The following is a 26,006-nucleotide window of genomic DNA, read 5'->3' on the forward strand; positions in this document are numbered from 1 at the left end:
CTAGGGAAAATTTAGCCAGGGTTCCTGCTCTTGATTTCTAGTGATTTTTGCTAGAAAATATGGATCATTGGCGCTTACATATAAAGGATCAGGGTTAATTGTGATGCTGACACAGTTGAGTAGCCTGCTGACATTTACTATCTATGCTCATACATTAAGAATGGTGAGGTACTGATGAACTGCCGGTGACCTGGAAACCTTCAGGAGATGAAGGGAGAATACCGGAAAATAACGAAAGACTTGCATTTATATCGCGCCTTTCACGACCTCGGGACTTCCCAAAGTGCTTTATAGTCAATGAAATACAGTGAAACGTGGTAGGCAATTTGCGCACAGAAAGGTTCATCAAACAGCAATCAGATAACCTGGTTTTAGTGATGTTGGTTAAGGGATAAATATTGGCCAGGACACAGGGGAGAACGCCCCTGCTCTTCTCCAAAATATTTCCGTGGGATATTTTACGTCCACCCGAGAGGGCAGACGGGGCCTTGGTTTAACGTCTCATTCGAAAGATGGTACCTCCAACGGTGCAGCACTCCCTCAGTACTGCACTGGAGTGTCAGCCGAGATTTTTGTGTGCAAATCTCTGGAAAGAAAAAATGTTTGTTGCTAATTGTTTTTGAAAATAGGAAGTTGTTCCCTTTGGCTGTCATGAGGAATCAGTGTGGCCTCTGCAGGAGCTGGATATATTTTAAAACACCCATACTATTTGAGGCAATTTTGCTAGCACCAGGATCTGGAGAGATCACCAACAACAACCTGCATTTTTATAGTGCCTTGAGCGTTGAAAAAGCATCCCAAGTCACTTTACAGGAGCGTTATCAGCAACATGAGATATTGGGGGCAGGTGACCAAAAGCGTGGTCAAAGAGGTAGGTTTTAAGGATTGACTTAAAGGTAGAGAGAGGTAGAGAAGGAGGGAATTCCCTTTAATCTTTTTTACTCTAAGAAGAACAATCCCAGCTTTTCTAATCTTGCCACATAACATGGAAGAAATATAACAAAAACATCTGTGGGATTAAAGGGAGTGCTGTCGGGCCTACTCAGAGCATTACCTAGATTTGTTTTAATAAATATTTGTGGCCCAATTTTCTTCCACTCTCCTGAAGATGCTAACTCTTGCTGCGGTGCACAGTTGCAGTGCCTGACCCAAACCATCATTCATTGCATGTGAGCTTACTTGCTGTGTCCTGGCACATTATTTGACCGTGGAGTGCATCGTAGCCGAGATGGATCCTGGATTCACCAGATGTCCTTGTGCTCGCTTTTCGCAGGGCTCACTGGATAGTGATCAGGAGCCAACTCACCGAGACTTGATGAACAATTAGCCCATGCAAAGGAGGCTGTGAATTGTAGGGATCATGCTTTTAATTGAAAATAGCCCTTATTGTACTGAAGGGAGAATAAGTTTTCTGCTTTTTAAAAACAAAGCATTGAAGGAGGAGATTATGTTCAGAGCCCACTTTCTCATTCCTTACTCTCAGCATGCATGCCCAACATTGTGATATACAGTCGGCAATACTTTCACCCTGGCAGATTGGTCGACTGACTCACTGTTCCTGCGTACAGGATGCTAACATATGGCACTGAACACAATCTGCATCACCTCCCCCTCCAGGGGCCTTGGCCCTATTTCTGGCACACGTGCAAGAGATTCATTTGTGCTGTTCTGTAATTCTCCCTTTCCCTGTTGCAAAGGTGTAATTTTATGCTTAATTTAAATGAGTTACCAGAGCTGCAGTGCAGCGCCAGTGACCTCTGTCACAAAGCAGCAGAATGTTCTCTCTTGTTGCAATTTACTTTGAACTGGATGGGGCTGGATTTGCTTTTTTGTTGCACTCCTGCCTTTGTTGGGTTGGCACTCCATTTGCCAAAACTCTCTGACTTCCGCTTTTTTTTAAAGTAGTGATGTGATGTTAAGACCCAGCTATGTCATACCGTACGTGGGCCAAAAAAGGTGTTGATCTGCTTTGCTGTTGTTCAGCTCCCTATTTTCATAATCGTGACACAACCGCTGGTGCTCAGACATGTGGAAAATGCTTTTTTTGTGCGAGCTCTCATCATACTTCTTTGTATTCCTGAAACCCAGAAGCTGATTTGCTTTTTTTTATTCCATCTTCCTCTTTTCTCCCCTGAAGGCATTGATAGTGGTTGAGATGAGGTCCCATGAATGCCATAACCACTCAGCACAGGATAGTGATCAGGAATCCTGACTGATATTCCCCCTGCCAACCCAGGCCAGGCTGAGGCCAAGTGCAGCTCTCTTACTGCCCTGAAAACTTTGAGAAAGCGTTGAGGTGTTCCCCTTAGCTAAATGCCTATTTGCACGTTACTAACACTGGCTTTCCTAAATCTTCTCCAGTGCAAAGACTCCGTCTCCGTCTCCACCCCTGTCTCAGCTCATCTGCTGCTGAAATCCACATCCATGCTTTTGTAACCTCCAGACTCGACCTCCCATCTTGCAACATCTATAAACTTGACCTCATCGAAAACTCTGCTGTCCGTGTCCGAACTCGCACTATGTCCAGTTCACCCATCACCCCTGTGCTCACGGACCGACATTGGCTCCCGGACCGGCAACACCTCAATTTTAAAATTCTTATCCTTTTTTTTCCACATCCCTCCATGGCCTCCCTATCTCTGTAACCTCCTCAAGCCTCACAACCGTCCAAGATCTCTGCACTCTACCAAATCTGCCCTCCTGCGCATCCCTGTTTTCCGTGGCTCCACCATTGGTGGCCGTCCCTTCAGCTGTATAGGCCCGAAACTCTGGAATTCCCTCTCTAAACCTCTCTGCTTCCCCACCTCTCCTCCTTGAAGAATTTCCTTAAAACCTAACTTTTTGACCAAGTTTTTGCTCACCTGTCCTAATATCGCCTTGTGTGCCTTGAGATGTTTTATTGCATTAATGGCATTATATAAATGCGAGTTGTTGTAAATATATTACTTTCTGTCCAGAAAGCGCTCATTGCAAAAAGGAATTTTTATTGAAGAATCACTTCCTGATGTCACGTTATCCTTCATGCTACCAGTGGACGTGCTGGTAGAAAGCCCCTGTTCTGGTGAGGAACATTGTTCAGGTGCAGTTGGCCAGTTGCTTTGGGGGTGTCATTTGTCATGTATTCAACTATCATTGTAACCCATGTATAAGTTGACCTAAGTTGTATACCTTGAGAACATTGAGCACAAGGGGGTGAACTTGTGGGAGACACTCCTAACCTGGACTTTCAGGTATAAAAGGGGAAGCTCCACCCACCTTCATCACTTGAGGTCTTGGTAATAAAGGTAACTGGTCACAGAGTGACCTTCTCTCAAGTATGGGCCTCATGTGCATTTATCCCGAATAGTAAGGACATATCATTGGCGACGAGAAACTGGGATTTAAACCACGCGAGCATGGCCACTAGCAGCACAGAAGAGAGGTACTGTGTTGGTGATGATCGGGACGACTTTATTGAGAGACTACAGCAAAGTTTTGTCACTAAGGAATGGTTGGGACAGGATTCGGCCGACAAACGCAGGGCTCATCTCTGACCGTTTGTGGATCCAGAATGTACTCCCTGATGAAGGACCTTCTAGCGCCAGAGAAGCCGGCGGACAAGACGTTCGAAGAGCTCAGTAAGTTGATCGGGCAACACCTTAAACCGGCGAGCAGCATGCACAGGGCGAGACACCAGTTTTTCACGTACCGGCGACGAGAAGGGCAAAGCGTTTCAGACTTCGTGGCAGATCTCCGGCGACTGGCGAGCCTATGGTAAGTTCCCAGATGCATGCAGAGCGGAGATGCTGCAAGACTTTTTTTATTGAGGGCATCGGGCATGCTGGGGTTTTCAGGAAACTGATTGAGACCAAAGACTTGACCTTGGAAGCGGCGGCTCTGATAGTCCAGACATTTATCTCAGGGGAGGAAGAGACCAGAATGATGTATGACAAAAGTCTTGACTCAACTGTGGCAAACGACCAGGGAGTCAACATTGTTAACGCGGCAGACAAGGGCAATCGCAATCGGACATGCCCCAGCATGTAGTCAAACCCAAAGGGGGAATTCAACAGAGACAATGGCTAGCTGAACGGCGATTCATGCCATCGTAATGGACAATGTGGCCAGTAATAGGGCCATCAACACCTGTTAATGGTGCGCTTAAGGACAGTCACAGAGATAGTCAGAGACGATTGACTGGTAATAGACCTTCTGTTTCCAACAATGGGACCTCCAGCTCATGCTGGAGGTGTGGAGGCAAACACCCAGCCAGAGCTTGCAGGTATCAGCAATATACCTGCAGAAACTGCAACGTCAGGGGTCACTTGGCGCATATGTGCAGGAAGCCTGCAGCCAGGTTGATATACGAGGAGGACGGGCCCGATGTAAGCCCTACGAGGCCAAATGAATACTGGGGGAAATCGCTGGAAGCTGAAGTTCAGCGAGTTCATGTGGAGCACATATAAAGTTCATATACCAGGACACCACCGATAATGATGGAAGTGCTCCTCAATGGCATCCCAGTATTAATGGAGCTAGACATGGGGGCCAGCCAGTTGCTGATAAGTATCAAACAGTTCAAAAGGTTGTGGGTGTCCAAGGCCAGGAGGCCAAAATTATTGCCAATTGACTCACAGCTACAGACATATACAAAGGAGATCATTCCGGTGCTAGGCAGCGCCACGGTAGTCGTGACACACAAAGATTCGGAGAACAGGTTGCCACTCTGGATTGTCCCAGGGGACGGTCCTGCACTACTGGGGAGGAGTTGGCTTGCTGTCATGAACTGAAAATGGGACGACGTCAACACAATTTCTTCTGTGGAGCAAGTATCATGCTCACAGGTCCTGGACAAATTTGAATCATTATTTCAACCCGACATCGGCACTTTCATGGGGGCCAAGGTAGTGATCCCCATAAACCCGGACGCAAGGCCAGAGCGGTGCTGTACGTGATGCGGGAAAAGATAGAATGCGAATTGGACCGCCTGCTGAGGGAAGGCATCATCTCGCCAGTCGAATTCAGTGACTGGGCGAGCCCGATCGTGCCGGTGCTCAAGGCAGATGGGTCGGTCAGGATATGTGCCAATTACAAGGCCACCATCAATCGGGTGCCACTCCAAGACCAGTACCCGCTACCGAGAGCGGAGGACCTCTTTGCGACGCTGTCCGGTGGCACACTTTTCAAAATTGGACTTGACCTCAGCTTACATGACCCATGAGCTGGTGAGTGAGTCGAAGAAGCTGACCACCATCATAACACACAAGGGGTTGTTTGAATATAACAGATGTCCATTCGGGATTCGTTCGGCCGCCGAAAGCCTCCTCAAGTCGATTCCAGGGACGGTGGTTTTTCAAGACGACATCCTCATCACGGGTCGTGATACTGAAGAACACCTCCACAACCTGGGGGAGGTGTTACGCAGACTGGACCGGGTAGGGCTGCAACTCAAAAAGGTGAAGTGCGTCTTCCTAGCTCCAGAGGTAGAATTCCTGGGGAGGAGGGTAGCAGCAGATGGGATCAGACCTACTGCATCCAAAACGGAAGCGATCCAGAGAGCACCCAGACTCCGTAACACGACGGAGCTGCGTTCGTTCCTGGAGCTCCTGAACTATTTTGGTAACTTTCTTCCCAAATTGAGCACGCTGCTAGAGCCGCTACATGTGCTCCTACGCAAAGGTCGCGAATGGGTCTGGGGGGACAGCCAGGAAAGGGCTTTTGATAGAGCATGCAATTTGTTGTGCTCCAACAAACTGTTAACGTTATATGACCCGTGTAAGAAACTTGTGTTAACGTGTGATGCGTCGTCCAATGGGGTCGGGTGTGTGTTGCAGCATGTGAATGCCAATGGTCAGTTACAGCCGGTAGCTTATGCCTCCAGAAGTCTGTCCGAGGCAGAAAGGGGCTATGGGATGGTAGAAAAGGAAGCGCTAGCATGTGTATATGCAGTAAAAAAAATGCACCAGTACCTGTTTGGCAGGATATTTGAGCTGGAGACAGATCACAAACCCCTAACGTCCCTTTTGGCCGACAACAAGGCCATAGATGCGAATGCATCGGCCTGCATACAGAGGTGGGCACTCACGTTAACCGCCTATGACTACACAATTCGGCACAGATCAGGCACTGAAAACTGCGCCGATGCACTCAGCAGGCTCGCACTAGCCACCACTGAGGGGGCAACTGAGCATGATGCTGAGATGGTCATGGCTGTTGAAGCTTTCGAAAGTGAAGGCTCACCTGTGACAGCCCGTCAGATTAAAGTCTGGACAAATAAAGACCCGCTACTGTCTTTAGTTAAGAAATGTGTCCTGAATGGGGACTGGGCAGCCACGTATGGGGCATGCCCTGAGGAATTTAAACCGTTTCATAGGGGCAAGGATGAACTCTCAATTCAGGCCGATTGCCTACTGTGGGGAAACCGAGTAGTCATGCCCCAGATGGGCAGAGAGGTGTTTATCAGAGAACTTCACAATGAGCACCCGGGCATTGTCATGATGGAGGCAATTGCCAGGTCACACGCTTGGTGGCCAGGGATAGATGCAGACCTGGAACTTTGTGTTCGCAGGTGCAACACGTGTGCTCAGCTGGGCAACGCACCTACATAAGCCCCCCTTAGCCCCTGGTCCTGGCCCGCCAAGCCATGGTCACGCATCCATGTGGACTATGCAGGTCCTTTCATGGGAAAAATGTTTTTGGTTGTAGTAGACACCTACTCCAAATGGATTGAGTGTGCCATTTTAAATTCAAGCACATCCTCTGCCACGGTAGAAAGTCTAAGGGCAATGTTCGCCGCCCATGGTCTACAGGATGTCTTGGTCAGCGACAATGGCCCATGCTTCACAAGCACTGAATTCCAGGACTTCATGGCAGGCAATGGAATCAACCATGTCAGAACGGCACCGTTCAAGCCGACCTCAAACGGCCAGGCGGAACGAGCAGTGCAGATAATCAAACAGGGGATGCTCAGAATCCAAGGGAGTTCCCTGCAAAGCCGCTTATCACGCCTCCTGTTGGCCAATAGATCCCAACCACACTTGCTCACAGGGGTTCCACCCGCAGAGCTGCTAATGAAAAGGATGCTCAAAACGAGTTTATCCCTTATACACCCCACCATGAAAGAAATCGTTGAGAACAGGCTTCAGTCACAATGTGACGACCATGACAGGAATGCGAGGGCGCGATGTATTGATGTCAATGACCCTGTTTTTGTCCTTAATTACGCTGCAGGCCCAAATGGCTTGCAGGCACTGTGATTGCCAAAGAGGGGAATAGGGTTTTGGTAGTTAAACTTACCAATGGACAAATGTGCCGCAAACATGTGAATCAAACTAAAAGGAGGTTCAGCAACCCCATAGAAGAAGCGGAGGAAGAACACAATGTAGCGTTTACTACACCACAGGTGACCGAACACCGGAACCAAGTGGAGGAGAGCCCAGTCACTGTGGGCAATCCGGACAGGCCTGAGGCACCGCCAACAGCAGACACTCAGGCCAGCGCCCAACAACCGGAGCCCCAACTCAGGCACTCTACAAGGGAGCGTAAACCACCAGAGACTTGACCTGTGATCCCAATAAGACTTTGGGGGGGAGGTGATGTCATGTATTCAACTATCATTGTAACCCATGTATAAGCTGACCTAAGTTGTATACCTTGAGAACATTGACCACAAGGGGCGAACTTGTGGGAGACACTCCTAACCTGGACTTTCAGGTTTAAAAGGGGAAGCTCCACCCACCTTCATCACTTGTGGTCTTGGTAATAAAGGTGACTGGTCACAGAGTGACCTTCTCTCAAGTATGGGCCTCGTGTGCATTTATACTGTATAGTAAGAGGGTTGACTACTGAGTATAAATAGGCTGTAATGTTATCTTTAGCAGTGGTAGACAAAGACTGGCTAAGTGAAAGATCTGTTGGAGACTGGATGTAATTTTATTCATGAGCAGTGAGCAGTATGCAGTCATTGTACCTGGGTTCGCCCCTCCCTATCCCTGGAACCTCTTGCAGCCCTACAAGGTTCCAGAACTCTGCACTCCTCCAGCCCTGGCCTCTTGTACATTCCTCCTCCCTTTACCCTACCATTGGTGGTCATGCCTTCAGATGTCTATGTTCTGGAATTCCCTCCCTAAACACTCTACATCCCCTTCTTTCTCCTTTTGAGACCCTCCTTAAAACCCACCTCTGAAACTTTTGGTTACCTGCTGTAATATCTCATTCTTTGGCTCAATGTCCATTTTTGTCTGATTATGCTCCTGTGAAGGCCTTGGGATGTTTTACTACAGTAAAAGCACGATATAAATCCAGTTACTGATGTTTTAGTATTTGGGTGTGAGATCATGGAAGTGTTTGGTGTGATTTGTTTGTTTTAGGGTGAGTCATAACAAAGCATGTAACAGTGAGATGTTGCAGTACTGTTGCCTCTCAATGGTTGCCTGAACTGGAGACTGGCTTGATAGATAATTCCGAATGATTAGTTCTGTGACCAAAATGTGCTTCTTTTTCTTTGAAACTTGCTTTTCTGTTGGTCTGCTCTAAAAAAATAGTGCAATCCAGGAGCAGTAAATATGCTTTTGCGATTTTTGTAAGATATTCTTTTCGTTAAATTTCCTAAGTTTTGTTAACTCCGAGGAAGCAAGCACCCAATGAAATGAGTAAATAAATCTGTTTTTAGTCCATGATTTAGCTATTCACCCTCAAAACTGGAGAATTTACTGCACGAAAACTACAGACTTAAATTCTATCCAGTCATCCACATATTTTCTTCTGGTGTGATGATTAACGAGGGATTGTCACAGGAGATGGCATATCAGAATGTTCCAGAATGAGCGGCAGTGGAATAAGGCAGTAACTTCTGGTCATATACTGTGTTGCCATTCGCTGTTTGTCATTTCTGGATTGTGGCTTGAGTGGAAAATCTTGCCGGCTTTCCTTATTGAATGTAAGTACCTTGGAAGATACTCCCATTTCATATCCTCCATTCATCTGGTCTGAGCCGCTGTGGCACTTGGAGGAGCAGCATGGAAATATTTCTAATCGGGAGTGAGAAGGATCACTTCTCCATGTGAAACAGCAATGATGCTCGTCTAAATTGTCCAGACGGTCGTCTGCTCAAACCAGAAAGTTCACCTATCATTGAGGCCTACACAAGTGTGTTATCTTGTGTCCTGCTTTTGTGAATAGCAGCTTTCTCCAAATTTTCACTCTTGAAATTTACGTACTCCATCAATTTTATTTTGTTCACCAGGTGTATGGAGCACACTTTTTCCATTTTTTTTTATGTTCTGGAAAGTTCATGAAACTTGTGTGCCAATAGTGACAGGTAACTGTGTCACTTCACCATTGTGTGCACCTACACTCAACCAAACATTATAGCAGAACAGCTTGCTATTTCTCCACAGAAATGATAGTTTATGGCAGAACTCACTCTGTTATGTGATTTTGACACCATTTAGGTCAGTGCCTGTGTGGGCAGCTTTTGCCATTTTATGGGCTTGCTCGTGCCTGCCCCCTCCCTCCCCCCCCCCCATTCACCGGTACAGATTGGAACTCTACTGTCAATATTCGCAAAGAGAATTGAGGGCACGATGAATTTTATTTCAGACATGATAAACTTTATATTAGCGTGTGGAGGGGTAGAGACATAAAGGATATTTTAAAAGTTGAAAAGGATGTCCTATTATTTTATTTTCTGTCTATGAAAGTATCATTGTTGGGGCAGAGCTCAAATAAAAGGTAGTGAGCTATATTAAATATTTTATGCAGGGTCACAGACCCAGTCTTCCTGGTGTACCCTACATTTTTCCAGTGCCCTCGAGATGATCTTACTCAGATAGCGATACATAGACAAACAGGATAGCAGTCACACAAGAAACTTGTCACTAAATGTGTGGGTGGCTGCATTGGGAAGTCTAGAGGTAATGTGTTATGCAGTGTTAGGATGACTGATACTTTGACTCTGACCGACCTAAATCCAAACAAATGCCAAGCTTTTGCTTGATTAAAAACCAGTTTTTCTCACATTTAAAATGGTTGTGGAGCAATCCTTCCGATATAAGGCCTAGGAATAGTCAGATAATGGTGCAAGGTGGACGCGGGGCAGTGAAAGTTAAATAAATTCAACACATTTTGATTTGTAAGCCCCAGCTTTGTATAAATGTTAAGAAAGCCAGTTTTTACAGTCTTTATCAAAACATAGAATTACCTTGTGGCCCCATATTGGGAAACCATGGTACACATTGTGCTCAATAGGGTCTGTATACTTATGTGATAACTCTTTTAATAAATTGGTCATAGAAAGCACAAAATAAACAGTCCACCACATCACAACTTGTCTGTCCTTTCTAACCATTATCAACCATCTGTCTGTGTGTGTTATCAATAATCCATCCTTTACTGCAGTAGTGTGAACACTCCCTGTAGTTGGTATCGCCTTTAACTTGGTGTGTGTAGTCCTGATGTGTTTGCTGTCAGTCGTGCCTTGCCTCTCACAACCTGTTTCTGTGACAGGTGGGCGCTTTAAGAAAGAGATTGTGGTGGACGGCCAGAGTTATCTACTGCTGATCAGAGATGAAGGAGGCCCTCCAGAGGCACAGGTAGGTACTGCAGTGGACAACTAGAGCTGTCGTTCAAAGCATACAAAATACAATCTGTATCTCTGGATTCCTTTCAGTATGGGAGGTTGGATTACTACGCTGAGATTCTTTTTAACAAATGGATAAAGTTTATTATACAATGTAAAAATGGGTTGTGTGGAGTTTTCCATTAAAGGGGATTAAATTGGTTTATACAAGAATTAAATTGTGATTAAAACTGAATCCATGTTGAGTTTGTATGAATACACTTTGTGAAATGAGCAGTGATTCAGTAATCTTTCATTGGCTGTGGGGGTCTGGATGCTTCTGGTGTGAGATTAGCAAAGCCACTAAAACACAACCCATTTAACACTCTTGGATCAGTCCTATGTTTTACTTGAATTAATTGTTTTACAATTGGGTTTTATTGATTGGACTTCGCTTCTTAACATTCCAGACTGCGGTTTTGGAATCTGGTCTAAATCATAGTCTGGCTCCCCTAGTGAATATTTAACAGCTTTCTACTGCACATAATTTTTCTTAAAATCATTTGCTCTATTATGATTTGGTGGGAGCAGTACAGATTAGGGGGTCCTTTATGCCCACCTCTTTAGGGGACTCAACAATTTGCTTTGGTGACTTATTAACCCATTGAGCAAAAAAAAACAGCTAATTTCCCATCTCCTGATCAACATCCTGTGTGTAAGTGTGAATGTTGGATGATGGGATCGGCACAGTCTGATGGTCTGCAGTTGAATACCTTGTCGACTCTTGCTGCCAAGACTCATAGGTAGAGAGTGGGTACCTGGTCTCAGAGAGGCAGTGGCACCTGTGGCATCTATGTCAGCAGGAGGAGAAAGTTAAAGAAACTATGGGCTAGATTTTCCATTATTTTTGCATGCATAACGCCCACTTAACGTCCATTTTATCGCTGAAATGAGGTCTAACGCCCAGATATCGCCCATTTAGCCACAAAATGGAAACTGACGCCCATTTTTTGGACACTTATCGCCAAGCGTTATTTTCCCCTATGTACCTAACGCCGGTAAAAAATAATAGCGCCCACTCACTTTTTTTGGGTGGAATCATCAGAATGGGTGAACCCAACGCCCATAATATTGCCCAGCGTTACTTTCGGCACGTAATTAACACCGAGATTTAATAATACCGACCGCCCACTGTTTTTTGTTGTAAAGATCACATTTGCTGAAACTAACGCCCAGTATATCGCCCATCCTTACTTTCCGCACCTCGCATACATCTCGCCGACAATATCGCTCACCCGAAAAACCGCTGGGAAAAAGTTGCACTGACCGGAACTACTCACAGCGGTATGGACGCCATGTTCTAAATCACATGTCGCATCATTTAAAAGGCTGCTCTGCTTCAACCTCGGGGAGTTCGGATGTAATCTGCAGGTGTTTGGAGGTGATGTGAACATCTGAACAAACATCTTATCATACTGTGGACGATTGGAATTTATTGGTGTCTTAGTGGGGACATTCAATCATTGTGAACAATCGGCATAAAACAGATAGACATTGGAATGGGGCCTGTCTTGATGACCACGCACATGTTGCAGACTCGAGATGACGCTCCACAGCATCATGTGCCCAATGTAAGACGTGACAGACTGATGAGGAGGACCAGATGTTACACCCCCAGCAAGTACAGGGAGAAGCAGTCTTACCTCAACTTGTCTGACACCACCTGCCTTCGGAGACTACGCTTCCACAAAGAGGTTATCAGTGAGATATGCCAGCTCATCAGGAGAGATCTGCAGCCTGCCAGCACCATCAGAACCGCACTGTCCGTCGAGGTCAAGGTCACCGCGGCACTGTCGTTCTACGTGTCCGGTTCTTTTCAGGCCTCAGCTGGCGACATTTGCGGTATATCTCAGCATGCCACACATTGCTGCATTAGGCAGGTCACTGAAGCCCTTTACACATGCAGGATGGACTTTATCAGCTTCCCTATGACCAGGGAGGCTCAGACTAGGAGGGCTTTAGGATTCTACCGAATTGCTAACTTCCCCAAGGTGCAGGGAGCAATAGACTGTACGCACATTGCGATGCGGGCACCTTTTCAAGATGCAGAGGTTTTCAGGAACCGCAAGAGATTCCACTCCCTGAATGTGCAACTCGTTGTCGACCACCAACAAATTATTATGGCAGTGAATGCTAAATTTCCGGGCAGCATACATGATGCTCACATCTTGCGTGAGAGCACCGTATCTGACTTGTCTCAGCTACAAGGTCAGTGCTGGATGCTTGGTGACAAACGATATGGCCTCGCCACCTGGCTGATGACGCCGCCCCCCCCCCCCGCCGCATGACACCCCCACTGAGACCGAGAGGCAATACAACGAGAGCCACAGAGCAACTCGCAATATCATGGAGAAAACCATTGGCGTGCTTAAGCAGCGCTTTAGATGCCTGGGCCACTTAGGAGGTGACCTCCAATACCACCCTGAGCAGGTAGCTCAATTCGTGGTGGTGTGCTGCATGCTGCACAACTTGGAGGGGACAAGAATTGCCAGAAGGTTGTGACGGTCCGCCTCAGGAGAGAGAGAGGAAGAGGAGGACGAGGAGGTGGACGCTGACATTTGGCCAGACAGTCAGGCTGACGCTGAAGCCATGCCCCCGTCCCCCTGTAGACCGCATGAAAGGGCCCGTGGTGGCATGACAGCTGCAAGAGCTTACGTCAGGAGCTCATCAATGAGCGCTTTGTTTGAAAGAAAGAACATTGGTGGTATTTACAAAGCTGACACACTGCTGTGTGTGCAGGTCATACATCAATGGTGGGCATCACCTCGGTGATAGTTAAAGTTAAATTGATTCAAGTTAAGTGTAATGATACCCTTTGAGAAGGAATCACCAGTGTGTAACGGTGCAGCTATCTGAGCCAATGTGCAACAAGGTTCTGTTAAATAAAAAAACATTTAATCCGACCATTTGTCTGAAATCATAAGTATATCTATAAAAACCACTCCACTGCACCCCAGCCCACAACAAATTTATCACATTTACATCATTACAATGGTCCCCATTTCCAGCAACACAGAACACAAATGCAAACCAACAAGGTAGCCCCATTGTCCTGACTCTCCCACCAAAATAGCAGCAGCAACCTAAAAATATGCCCCAGAAAACACCTGCGGCCATGCATCTCACTTTCCTTCCCCACCGCCCCCCCCACCCGCTTCTCCTCCCCACCTCTACCCCTTCCCCTTCCCCTCCTGACTCCAAGCCTCCTGTCCGAGGAGCTCTTCAGGCGATGCTTCATTGGGAGGAATGATGGCAGAACCGCTGCTTGGACGGATACGGGAGAGGACGGTCCCGAGGTGGGAACGTGCTCCGAGCCTGAAACAAGATGTTGCTCCTGGCTCTCATGTCATTGGCAATGTGGGTGCGGCACCTTGGGGTGCAGTGCCATACTCCGGGATCACTATAAGCTCTCTGCCACCAGTGTTCCTGGCTAACAGCTCCAGGGCCTCCTCCATCCCTTCCATGTTATGTATTATTTGTTGGACAAAAACTCAGTGCCAACTATGTTCTTGGTGCTTAGTAGGCTTTTTGCTGCTGGTGAATCTCCCTCGTGCCTCACACAACAGCCAGACAAGCCCACACCACACCCACACACACTTTCAGTCCCTCGCTACTCCCTCTCTCTCTGCCTCCTCTTCTGCGCATGTAATGATGACCCCTGGCAATTGTACATCCCTGTTTGGCGTAAAAATAAAAAAGGGAAGGTGGCTCAACCGTGGCTATCATGGGAAATCAGGGATAGTATTAAAGCCAAGGAAGTGGCATACAAATTGGCCAGAAATAGCAATGAACCCGGGGACTGGGAGAAATTTAGAACTTAGCAGAGGAGAACAAAGGGTTTGATTAGGATATTAAAACAGACTGCAAAAGCTTCTATAGATATGTAACGAGAAAAAGGTTAGTAAAGACAATCGTAGGTCCCCTGCAGTCAGAATCCGGGGAAGTCATAACGGAACAAAGAAATGGCAGACCAATTGAACAAGTACTTTGGTTCGGTATTCACTAAGGAGGACACAAACAACCTTCCGGATATAAAAGGGGTCAGAGGGTCTAGTAAGAAGGAGGAACTAAGGGAAATCCTTATTGGTCGGGAAATTGTGTTGGGGAAATTGATAGGATTGAAGGCCGATAAATCCCCAGGGCCTGATGGACTGCATCCCAGAGTACTTAAGGAGGTGGCCTTGGAAATAGCGGATGCATTGACAGTCATTTTACAACATTCCATAGATTCTGGATCAGTTCCTATGGAGTGGAGGGTAGCCAATGTAACCCCACTTTTTAAAAAAGGAGGGAGAGAGAAAACAGGGTATCAGCCTGACATCGGTAGTGGGTAAAATGATGGAATCAATTATTAAGGATGTCATAGCAGTGCATTTGGAAAGAGGTGACATGATAGGTCCAAGTCAGCATGGATTTGTGAAAGGGAAATCATGCTTGACAAATCTTCTGGAATTTTTTGAGGATGTTTCCAGTCGAGTGGACAAGGGAGAAACCAGTCGATGTGGTGTATTTGGACTTTCAGAAGGCTTTCGACAAGGTCCCACACAAGAGATTAATGTGCAAAGTTAAAGCACATGGGATTGGGGGTAGTGTGCTGACGTGGATTGAGAACTGTTTGGCAGATAGGAAGCAAAGAGTAATAGTAAATGGGTACTTTTCAGAATGGCAGGCAGTGACTAGTGGGGTACCGCAAGGTTCTGTGCTGGGGCCCCAGCTGTTTACATTGTACATTAATGATTTAGACAAGGGGATTCAATGTAGTATCTCCAAATTTGCGGATGACACTAAGTTGGGTGGCAGTTTGAGCTGCGAGGAGGATGCTATGAGGCTGCAGAGTGACTTGGATAGGTTAGGTGAGTGGGCAAATGCATGGCAGATGAAGTATAATGTGGATAAATGTGAGGTTATCCACTTTGGTGGTAAAAACAGAGAGACAGACTAATTTCTGAATGGTGAAAGATTAGGAAAAGGGGAGATGCAACGAGACCTGGGTGTCATGGTACATCAGTCATTGAAGGTTGGCATGCAGGTACAGCAGGCGGTTAAGAAAGCAAATGGCATGTTGGCCTTCATAGCGAGGGGATTTGAGTACAGGGGCAGGGAGGTGTTGCTACAGTTGTACAGGGCCTTGGTGAGGCCACACCTGGAGTATTGTGTACAGTTTTGGTCTCCTAACTTGAGGAAGGACATTCTTGCTATTGAGGGAGTGCAGCGAAGGTTCACCAGACTGATTCCTGGGATGGCGGGACTGGCATATCAAGAAAGACTGGATCAACTGGGCTTGTATTCACTGGAGTTCAGAAGAATGAGAGGGGATCTCAAAGAAACGTTTAAAATTCTGATGGGTTTAGACAGGTTAGATGCAGGAAGAATGTTCCCAATGTTGGGGAAATCCAGAACCAGGGGTCACAGTCGAAGGATAAGGGATAAGCCATTTAGGACCGAGATGAGGAGAAACTTCTTCACCCAGAGAGTGGTGAACCTGTGGAAATCTCTACCACAGAAAGTTGTTGAGGCCAATTCACTAAATATATTCAAAAAAGAGTTAGATGTCGTCCTTACTACTAGTGGAATCAAGGGGTATGGCGAGAAAGCAGGAATGGGGTACTGAAGTTACATGTTCAGCCATTTTCTATGTTTCTATGTTTCTGACCACCTGAATCGCGGGAATCGAGCATTGCCATGCCGTTGCTAAGGACGGTGACACTTTATGGCAGGAGGTCAGATTTAACACTAAAGCCCATTTCATATTGCTCTTGGTAACGCCCAATTTTAAAAATGGAGACTAGGGGCTTTGAAAAGCCAGCGATCTGAAAACCCATTTTTACCGGCCATGCCAGAAATAACACCCATGTTTGGGCAATCTGCACAAAAGTGTAAAATCTAGCCCAATGAATTTATAAAGTTGCTGAAAAAATAGATCCTGCTGTGAGAAAACGGTACTGCCCTCTGTTTCTTTCAGTATTTCTTTGTCTTGTTGTCTGTCTCACTCTCGTGCTCTCTCTCTCATCTCTCGCTGTCACTCTCTCGCTGTCACTCTCTCTCGCTGTCGCTCTCTCTCGCTGTCGCTCTCTCTCGCTGTCGCTCTCTCTCGCTGTCGCTGTCTCTCTCTTGCTGTCTCTCTCTCTCGCTGTCTCTCTCTCTCGTGCTCTCTCGTGCTCGCTCTCTCGTGCTCTCTCTATCGCTCTCGCTATCTCTCTCTCGCTTTCTGTTTCTCTCTCGCTGTCTGTTTCTCTCTCTCACTGTCTCTCTCTCTCTCTCTCGCTGTCTGTCTCTCTCTCTCTCTCTCTTGCTGTCTGTTTCGCGCTCTCGCTGTCTGTCTCTCTCTCTCTCTCTTGCTGTCTCTCGCTCGCTCTCTCTCTCTCTCTTGCTGTCTCTCGCTCGCTCGCTCTCTCTCTCTCACTGTCTCTCTCGCTGCCTGTTTCTCTCTCTCGCTGTCTGTGTCTCGCTATCTCTGTTTCGCTGTCTGCCTCTCTCCCCTTTCGGTAGCTCATGGTGGAAGATGATTACAGCCACTGGAAGACTATGGCAAAAAGTGGAAGTATTATCCATAATTTCTTGTGGAGAAATAGTCAACTGTTACAGCAATGTATTGGCACTCTCTTTGTCGCTAAATCTGATAAATTAATTATTGATTCCTCTCTTTCTCAGTTCAAGCTAGCACCCTTCTCTACTCCCCCACCCCTCCAGTTCACGCTGGGCACATTTTCTCCACCCCAGTTAATGGAGCCAGTTTGCCCCAATTCACTCCATCTCCTCCTCACCATGTCTGGTCCTACCCGACACAGTTGCTCTGAGGAATTGAATGTTGTGGGTGGCATTTCCCGATCTTGCAACACAACCATGGGTTGGAATGATTTTGCAATAGAAATGCAGCCATAACTTTCCAGTTGTGTTGAATGCAGTTCAGTGGTTTTGGAGAGCATCTGGCATCTAGTCGAAGCAACCATTCTCCCCGTGCGAGCCTGGACAAAGGGCAAGCTGATCGTGCATGAGAGGCATTGCCACTCATCCAGATCCTCTTCAAACCCCGCAAAGGCTTGAACTGGGTATCACTTGTATGGCTCAGTACATTCCTAATATGTCTAAATCTTGGGATTTCTATACCTTTTGGAAACTGCACAGAAATGTATGATGAGATTGGGGTTAGGAGAATCGGTCATTTCCAACCCCCGCACTCCCTACCCCGGGGTAGGAGCACACATGGAAACTTTAGCTGGGAACAGGGAGCAGTTAGATATGTTCACTCTTGCCTGTCGAATTCTGCATTTTCAGGATGGCCAGTTAGCCAAGACACTTCCAGCTTGGTGGACCTGTGCCCAGGAAGTGTCGGTGCCATCAGACAGGGAGTAGCGAGACTTGGGGGCATGTGGGGAGGGAAGTGGAGACAGAGAGTAAAAATTCCAAGTTACTTGGGTTCACTGCAATCATCCTCAGGATCTGATATCTATGCGATCTGATAATGTGAAGGTGAACAAGTTAGAACTGCTGGATTTATTCTGAAGTCAATTTACAAAATAAATTCCTCATGTAATGAGCATTTACAAACAGCACCCAGATTTTTCAATTTACCTGATTCAGTATTTTCAAGTGCTGATTTTGCCAATATCCTTTTACCTTCTGAAAATCAAACAAAATGAAACAGTAACAGATTATCCTTCCAATCCTTTCCACCTTCTGTTTTTGGCAGTAGCTTGTTTAATTAGTGAGTGCCAGCATGATGAGTTAATTCGTCTGGTGCACACAACTCAAGCTGTATCACATTGTGCTATATCCCATTATTACATTATTAGGAATTTCACACCTTTACAATCACAAATGGAAAACTAAAATCCTGGTATGGAACTTCTCTAATGATTAGATCTCATCAGTTGAGACCCAGTTAATAGTGTGACAATTCCCATGTACCAGGAGCTAGTCCAGATCCACTGCATAATACGGTGCACATCCATAGCCAAACCACTGTTTATACTGTCAGAGTCCTTCCATCTAGGACCCTATGTTAATGACAGTTATCTCTAATGAATGTTAATCTAGCTCCCTTATATTGTCAGACGCCGTAACTTCCCCCAGTAGTACCCTACATTGATGATTGGAATTCTACTGGATGTTACTCCAGCTCCCTCCCCAGCCAGTCCCATACGACTTCACTACTTCCTATTTACACACAAAGGCTTTTTAAAAATGATAATTGTAAATTTATTTGACTAACTTTGAATTTTAGTTTCTTACCCAAGAAGATTACATCGAATTTACAGCACAGGAACAGGTTGTTTGGGCCAACAGGTCTATACTGGTGTTTATGCTCCACATGAGCCTCCTCTCGCCCTACTTCAACTCACCCTATTGGCATATCCTTCTATTCCTTTCTCCCTCATGCACTGATCAGCTTCCCCATAAATGTGTCTATGCTATTCACCTCAACCACTCCCTGTGATAGCAAGTTCCACATTCTCACCACTCTCTGAGCAAAGAAGCTTCTCTTGAATTCCTTACTGGATTTATTAGTGACTAATGGGATAAATTTGGAGTCTTCCCCTAGCTCTACACCATTGCCAATCTGCTGAAAGTCATTTAAAAGTAATTGGGTAATCTACCTTGCGCTATCTCTCACTCTCCAAGTTTCATATGCTATCCGTAGAGATGCTATCTGTGTGGTCAGTAACTCCTCACAATGGCCCGGCTGAGTTAGGGGAATGATGGGCAAGTATGAGCCGTTGGTGCAACATGCTGGATCGCCATCAAGCTTGAGGTTGACACTTGCAATTTAATGCTGCACGCTTTTCAACTGAAGCTCAAGAGGAATTTGGTGTGTGAGGCTTTCTTACCCCAGCTGTGCACACACGTCACCCTCATTCTCAGTACTAGTGCACAGGCCACGGGGAGGCACAGCCTCATATTGGTGATGGTATTTTCTGCACTTAATTCGCCTGGTGTCTGTACGTTTGTTGTTCTGGGGCTGATCTAGTGTGAAAGTGTGTTCAGGACCTTGTTTTGTTTAGAAAATTCAGGAAGTGAAGGGAATAGAGATTTCAGAGGAACAGTACACTCTGCAAGTACATTACCAATTTTTCACTGGATTGATACCCACGCTGGGGTTACATTGGTACCAACTTTCTAGAAAGCACAAGCAAAAGTGTATTTTCTCAGCCCTGTGTCAAATCTTGAAGCCACGTAGAATATTGTCATTACGAGAAACAGGCTGAGAAATGAAGGGGAGTTGCTGCACAGATTTTAAACAAAATCAATGATCATACGAGGGGGTTGGACGATTAATATTATTTTCCACTAGTGTGTGAATAGTGAGGTGCTCAGAAGCGAGTTTATCACTTCGCCTGGTCGTCACAGATGTGATTTAAAATATCTACTGTCTACTTCATAGGAAAAGATTATTTATTTTTCTCAAAGGCCTGAGATATTTAACCTCAAACTACAATTGTTCTCTCCGTGTGTGGGCTGCTTCAGAAGTAGATCCATCGTGGGATCAATGTGAACAATACGGTTTGAAATCCAAAATGGAGAAATTTGAAGGTTTCTTTTGATAAAAATTTGTGAAGAGATTTGTTTAAATCTGTAAAAGGCCCAAATAAAGTAGTAACGGCTTTAAACTAAACAGTAGATACCTTGAGCCAGTTTGAAATCCAGCTTCGACAGGTCGACACTGACACTGTGAAGGTTGAACAGGGTGAGCTGTACTAGAAGCTCGAGTGAAGCCACAACAGTCCCCTCCGGCTGCTAAAGATAAAGAAATAAGTGTGAGGTGAGTCCTTGTGACAGGAGCACTTCTCTGGCTGACAGTGAATGAAAGAGCAAGCCCTCGATATGAGGTCAGGCATAGTTTAGGTCACCTACATCTTACCAGAATGTGATACAGGGTATACAGACACCGAGCCTGGTACCAGGATACTGACTCTCATGATTGAACAGCTGTTTGGTGATTATTTAAATATTAATTTTGCAGCAGGCTGAATAAAAGTGGGGTGATTTAGGTGAAAGGATGTTAATCACGTGAGACCTGACTGGTGCCACAATTGAAGCAAGTGGCTTATGGTGACTCAAATACGCTCTGAACCTGCCAATTTCACTGCCTCTGGAATTTTTTTAATTGCAAAATTCTGGATCCGAGTATCAAATCACTGATCACTGAAGTTCATGGGATTTGTTGCAGGATATTACTTGTCCTCGCCAAGTAGTGAGAAATAAACTGAGCCCAACCTCTTTCTTCTACACATGTATTAAAATGGTATACGAGTAATTAAAGAGAAAGGTCAGAGGTTGAGAGTACCCAATGTGTCACCTGAGATTTATATCCTACTTTGCTGTTACACTCATTTATGGTTAGTTGAAAAACTGCATGTTTGCAGATGTCAGCAGGATGTTAATGGGTTAAAAGTCATTCTTTTACAGAGTGAGATAAGAAAAGCACACCTGTTAGTGCTTAGTGTTTGCTGTTGAGGGAAACTTTGTTTTATATTGCTTTCATCTTAACGAATACAACCCTGAGATGGGTGGGTTTATTTCAAGCCTTTCATGTGGGCAGTTAGCAGGTAAATGGTGAAAGGAATTGAATAGGAGTTATTGTTTGTGTTGATTTGTTTCAGCTGGTTTCTCACTGATTGATCTGACCTCCTTGCAGTTCGCAATGTGGGTGGATGCAGTTATATTTGTCTTCAGTCTGGAGGATGAAAACAGCTTCAACGCAGTCTACTATTATTACACCAGGATGGCGAACTATCGGAGCACCACAGAGATCCCGATGGTATTGGTTGGAACGCAAGGTAAAGAGGCTGTGTTGCTGGCTTGTTCATAATTGACCTTTGACACTGAGCATGGACTCATGGACAGGAAGTGAAATATTGAGACGTCCAAGCTGAATAATGTATATGGCCAAACCAAGCTCTCATCAGTTGTGTTCCCCTGGACTTGGTAGTGCAACAGGCATAAATAAGTTCTAGTTTTCTTTTCACATCCCCACTTCCATTTCATTACCATATCTCTTATTTTATTTTGTATTATCTCCACTAAAGTAATTTGAGACATACCAAATCAAGGCTGTTGGTGATGCTTGATAGTTTTGTGGGTTTACAGAGATAAAGTAGAACCTAGAGTTTACAAAACACTTTGTAACAGGAGTGCCCATGAGACATTGGCAACTTGCTGTACTTCTTGCGTTTAAATCACCTCCTGGGTCTCGACCCCCACCCCTGCCTCTCCTTCAGCCCTACAAATCTCCCCAAGCTTTCCATTCCTCTGACTCTGGCGTCATGCATCCCACCCATTTCACCCTGTCATTAGTGGCAGTACCTTTGGCCTGAAGTTTCCTCCTCTTAAACCACTCCGTATATCCTGTCTCCTCTCCTCCTTTAACAGTATTTTGTGAGAGAAATGTTTTGTGCAACACAGTTGGTAAATAAAAAAGGTTGTAACAAAATAACCAGTTAGAGGAGGAAAGTGCACAGACATAATCAGTAAGGAAGAAGACATTTAAATATTAGCATAAACCAACTTTAGCATCTCCTCCAATCATTGGTACTTTTCAATTACAAAACAAAAGATTATAGATCAGGTGATGGGATTAGGGGGTGCACTTTTAAATAAAAGATTATGAAAGTATGAAAATGCATGGGGGAACCTTTTAAATCAAAAGTATAATCATTATAATATATCATGTTTTCAATGTGCTTTAAAGGTAACAATGAACAGCCTGCTGATTCAGGTACTGTTTTCCTAATTGTTTTAAGATGCTATAAAAAAGAGACGGCTTATTTTAAGATAGTTTTCTCCCCTATTCTTTTCTTAGATTACTCTACACCGTAGCTAGTTGACCAGATCATTTTACACCATGGGCAGTGATCCAATCATTTACACCATGGTGGATTATCCAATCACTGTATGCCATGGGCGATGACCCAATCACTTTACACCATGGGCAATGAGCCAATCACTACACCTCGGGCAATGAGCCAATCACTACGCCACAGGCAATGATCCAATCACCATGGGGGATGATCTGTTCCCAAGTTGTTCCTATGCTGCTGTAAAAATTGCCACTCTGAGCAGCTCTCCTTAGAACAGCAAAAGTTAAGGGGAGATTTAATAGAGGTGTTCAAAATCATGAAAAGTTTTGACAGATTAAATAGGAGCAACTGTTTCCACTGGCAGAAGGGTCAGTAACCAGCAGCTCGCACAGCCAGGCTCACTTCAGCTTGCTCTTTCCTGTGAGGATTCAGTGCTTTGATCTCCCTGTGACTATTGAGGTCACTGTGGGAAATGTCTGTACTTTGATGGGTGGCCCACCAACGTGACATTTGTTTACTTTCCATTTCACGGCTTTCCTCTGTGCATTATTTGTAATAACGAGTGACCACAGGAAATTTTTACCCAGACATTTTTGCTGTATTTTTCATGCCTACAAGACCAGTTATAGATACATTTCCCTTTCCATTTATTTAAATTAAGCAAAGTAAGTGCCGTTCACCACTTCTTGTCACAATTGCACCATTCTGCTTTCATGTATGTTTTATGGTTGTCACTGCCCTCTGCTGGCTGACTATGGTTATTTATTAATGACAGCCCTCTCAAGGTTCTGTTACTTCAGAACATAAGTACATAACTAGGAACAGGAGTAGACCATACGACCCCTCGAGCCTGCTCCGCCATTTAATACGATCATGGCTGATCTGATCATGGACTCGGGTCCACTTCCCTGCCCGCTCTCCATAACCCCTTATTCCCTTATCATTTAAGAAACTGTCTATTTCTGTCTTAAAATTCAATGTCCCAGCTTCCACAGATCTCTAAGGCAGTAAATTCCACAGATCCACAGCCCTCAGAGAAGAAATTTCTCCTCATCTCAGTTTTAAATGGGCAGCCCCTTATTCTAAGATTATGCCCTCTACTTCTAGTCTCCCTTATCAGTGGAAACATCCTCTCTGCATCCACTTTGTCAAGCCCCCTCATAATCTTATACATTTCGATAAGATCACCTCTCATTCTTCTGAATTCCAATGAGTAGAGGCCCAACCTACTCAACCCCCTCATCTCTGGAATCAACTTGTGAACTTTCTCTGAACTGCCTCCAAAGCAACTTTCTCCTTTCGTAAATATGGAAACCAAAACTGTACGCAGTAGTCCAGGTGTGGCCTCACCAATACCCTGTATAACTGTAGCAAGACTTCTCTGCTTTTATACTCCATCCCCTTTGCAATAAAGGCCAAGATTCCATTGGCCTTCCTGATCACTTGCTGTACCTGCATACTCACCTTTTGTGTTTCATGCGCAAGTTACCCCCAGGTCCTGCTGTACTGCAGCACCTTGCAATCTTTCTCCATTTAAATAATAACTTGCACTTTGATTTTTTTTCTGCCAAAGTGCATGTCCTCACACTTTCCAACATTATACTCCATCTACCAAATTTTTTCCCGCTCACTTAGCCTGCCTATGTCCTTTTGCAGATTTTTTGTGTGCTCCTCACACATTGCTTTTCTTCCCATCTTTGTATCATCGGCAAACTTGGCCACGTTACACTCAGTCCCTTCCTCCAAGTCGTTAATATAGATTGTAAATAGTTGGGGTCCCAGCACTGATCCCTGCGGTACCCCACTGGTTACTGATTGCCAACCCGACAATGAACCATTTATCCCTACTCTGGCTAATGAGCAGAAAACAATCCTCTATCCATGCTAATATATTACCCCCAACCCAGTGAACTTTTATCTTGTGCAGAATTGGCAAACGTAGAATCTTACATCACAGAAGGAGACCATTCGACTTATCGTTTGTCTGCCGGCTCTTTAAAAGAGCTATCCAATTAGTCCCACTCCCCTGCTCTTTCCTCATGGCCTTGCCAATTTTAACTTCACAAGTATTTACCCTTTCAGGTATTGCAGATCACAACAACTCGCGTAAAAAAATTCTCCTCATCTCCCACCCTGGTTCTTTTGCCAATTATCTTTTTTTTTCATTTGTTCCTGGGATGTGGGCATTGCTGGCAAAGCCAGGATTTATTGCCCATCCCTAATTGCTGTTGAAAAGGTGGTGTTGAGCCGCTGCAGTGTGGTGTGGTGAAGGTCCTCCCATAGTGCTGTTAGTGAGGGAGTTCCCATGCACTGGCTGCTTCTGTATCTTCTGCTTACCGAACCTCCTGGCAGTGGAAACAATTTCTCCTTTTCTGCTCTATCAAAGCCTCTCATGATTTTGAACACCTCTATTAAATCTCCCCTTAATCTTCTCTGCTCTAAGGAGAACAATTCCAGCTTCTCTCATCTCTCCATGTATCTGAAGTCCAACATCCCTGGTACCATTCTAGTAAATCTCTTCTGCATCCTTTCTAAAGCCTGGACAACTTTCCTAAATTGTGGTACCCAGAATTGGACACACTACTCCAGCTGGGGCCTAACCAGTGATTTATAAAAGTTAGGCATAACTTCCTTCCTTTTGTACTCTATGCCTCTATTTAAAAAGCCAAGGCTCTGTATGTTTTAATAACCTTATCAACTTGTCCTGTCACCTTCAGAGTTTTCTGTACGTAAATCCCTAGGTCTGCCTGTTCTAGTGCCCCCTTTAAAATTGTACTATTTAGTTTATATTGCCTCTCCTTACTCTTCCTTCACTTCACACTTCTCAATATTAAATGTCACCTGCCATGTGTCTGCCCATTTCACCACTCTGTCTATATCCATCTGGAGTCTGATTTTGTTTTTGTATCGGTCAAGTCCAATTGTAACTCCGCTACTGCCACTCCAAACTGAAACCAGTTAACTTAACACAGATTTCCCCGGCCTGTGTGATTCATAACCAACTGAGGCCAATGGGAGCCCTATTGGTGAAATGTTTGTCATGTGGGAGAAGTGTGTGTGTAACAGAGAGAGGTGTTGAGGATGCCAGTGTTGCAGTAAGTGCCCAGCATGTGGTAATCTGCTATTGATCCTCTCCCTCTGCAGACGCCATCAGTGCAGCGAATCCACGTGTGATCGATGACTCCAGGGCACGGAAACTCTCCAACGATCTGAAGCGATGCACTTACTACGAAACGTGCGCTACTTATGGCCTGAATGTGGAGCGCGTGTTTCAGGATGGTGAGGCATTTGTTCTTCTGCTGAATTCTAACAGACATACGCTTCAGTTTAGCTGATGGGTCAGACAGGAAGTGTACCTCTGTATCCTCCAGCTCACACAGAGCAGTTAAAGAGTCATAACACCAGAAGAGCGAGTGTGTCTAAATGCCGAGATGCATCTGTTCTCTTTTGTGTTTGCATTTTGTCTAAATTCAGCAGCATTAATAGTGCAGTGGAGTTCAACCGTGGCCCTCCCTGCTCCTGAACTACAGCTGTATGTACTCTCTATTACCATTTAAGAATAGTGCTTAATTATGGTACACAGGTAACCTGTGCAATGTGACCTTCCATCA

General features: G+C 45.3%; 1 protein-coding gene across 3 annotated transcripts in view; it reads left to right on the forward strand.

The window, feature by feature from the left end:
* The window catches only part of agap1 (ArfGAP with GTPase domain, ankyrin repeat and PH domain 1), a 1,020,940-nt gene that overhangs the window by 523,800 nt on the left and 471,134 nt on the right, over positions 1-26,006 (forward strand). For 2 of the 3 annotated variants that reach the window (XM_070876105.1, XM_070876104.1), the window contains exons 4-6: positions 10,486-10,571; positions 21,234-21,375; positions 25,540-25,674. In XM_070876105.1, coding sequence (XP_070732206.1) covers positions 10,486-10,571; positions 21,234-21,375; positions 25,540-25,674 — 363 coding nt within the window. Of the gene's footprint in view, positions 1-10,485; positions 10,572-21,198; positions 21,376-25,539; positions 25,675-26,006 lie in introns of those variants that run through there. The other variant, XM_070876106.1, reaches the window with a different exon arrangement.

This window comes from Pristiophorus japonicus, chromosome 3, assembly GCF_044704955.1.
Source record: "Pristiophorus japonicus isolate sPriJap1 chromosome 3, sPriJap1.hap1, whole genome shotgun sequence".
Classification (NCBI taxonomy): domain Eukaryota; kingdom Metazoa; phylum Chordata; class Chondrichthyes; family Pristiophoridae; genus Pristiophorus; species Pristiophorus japonicus.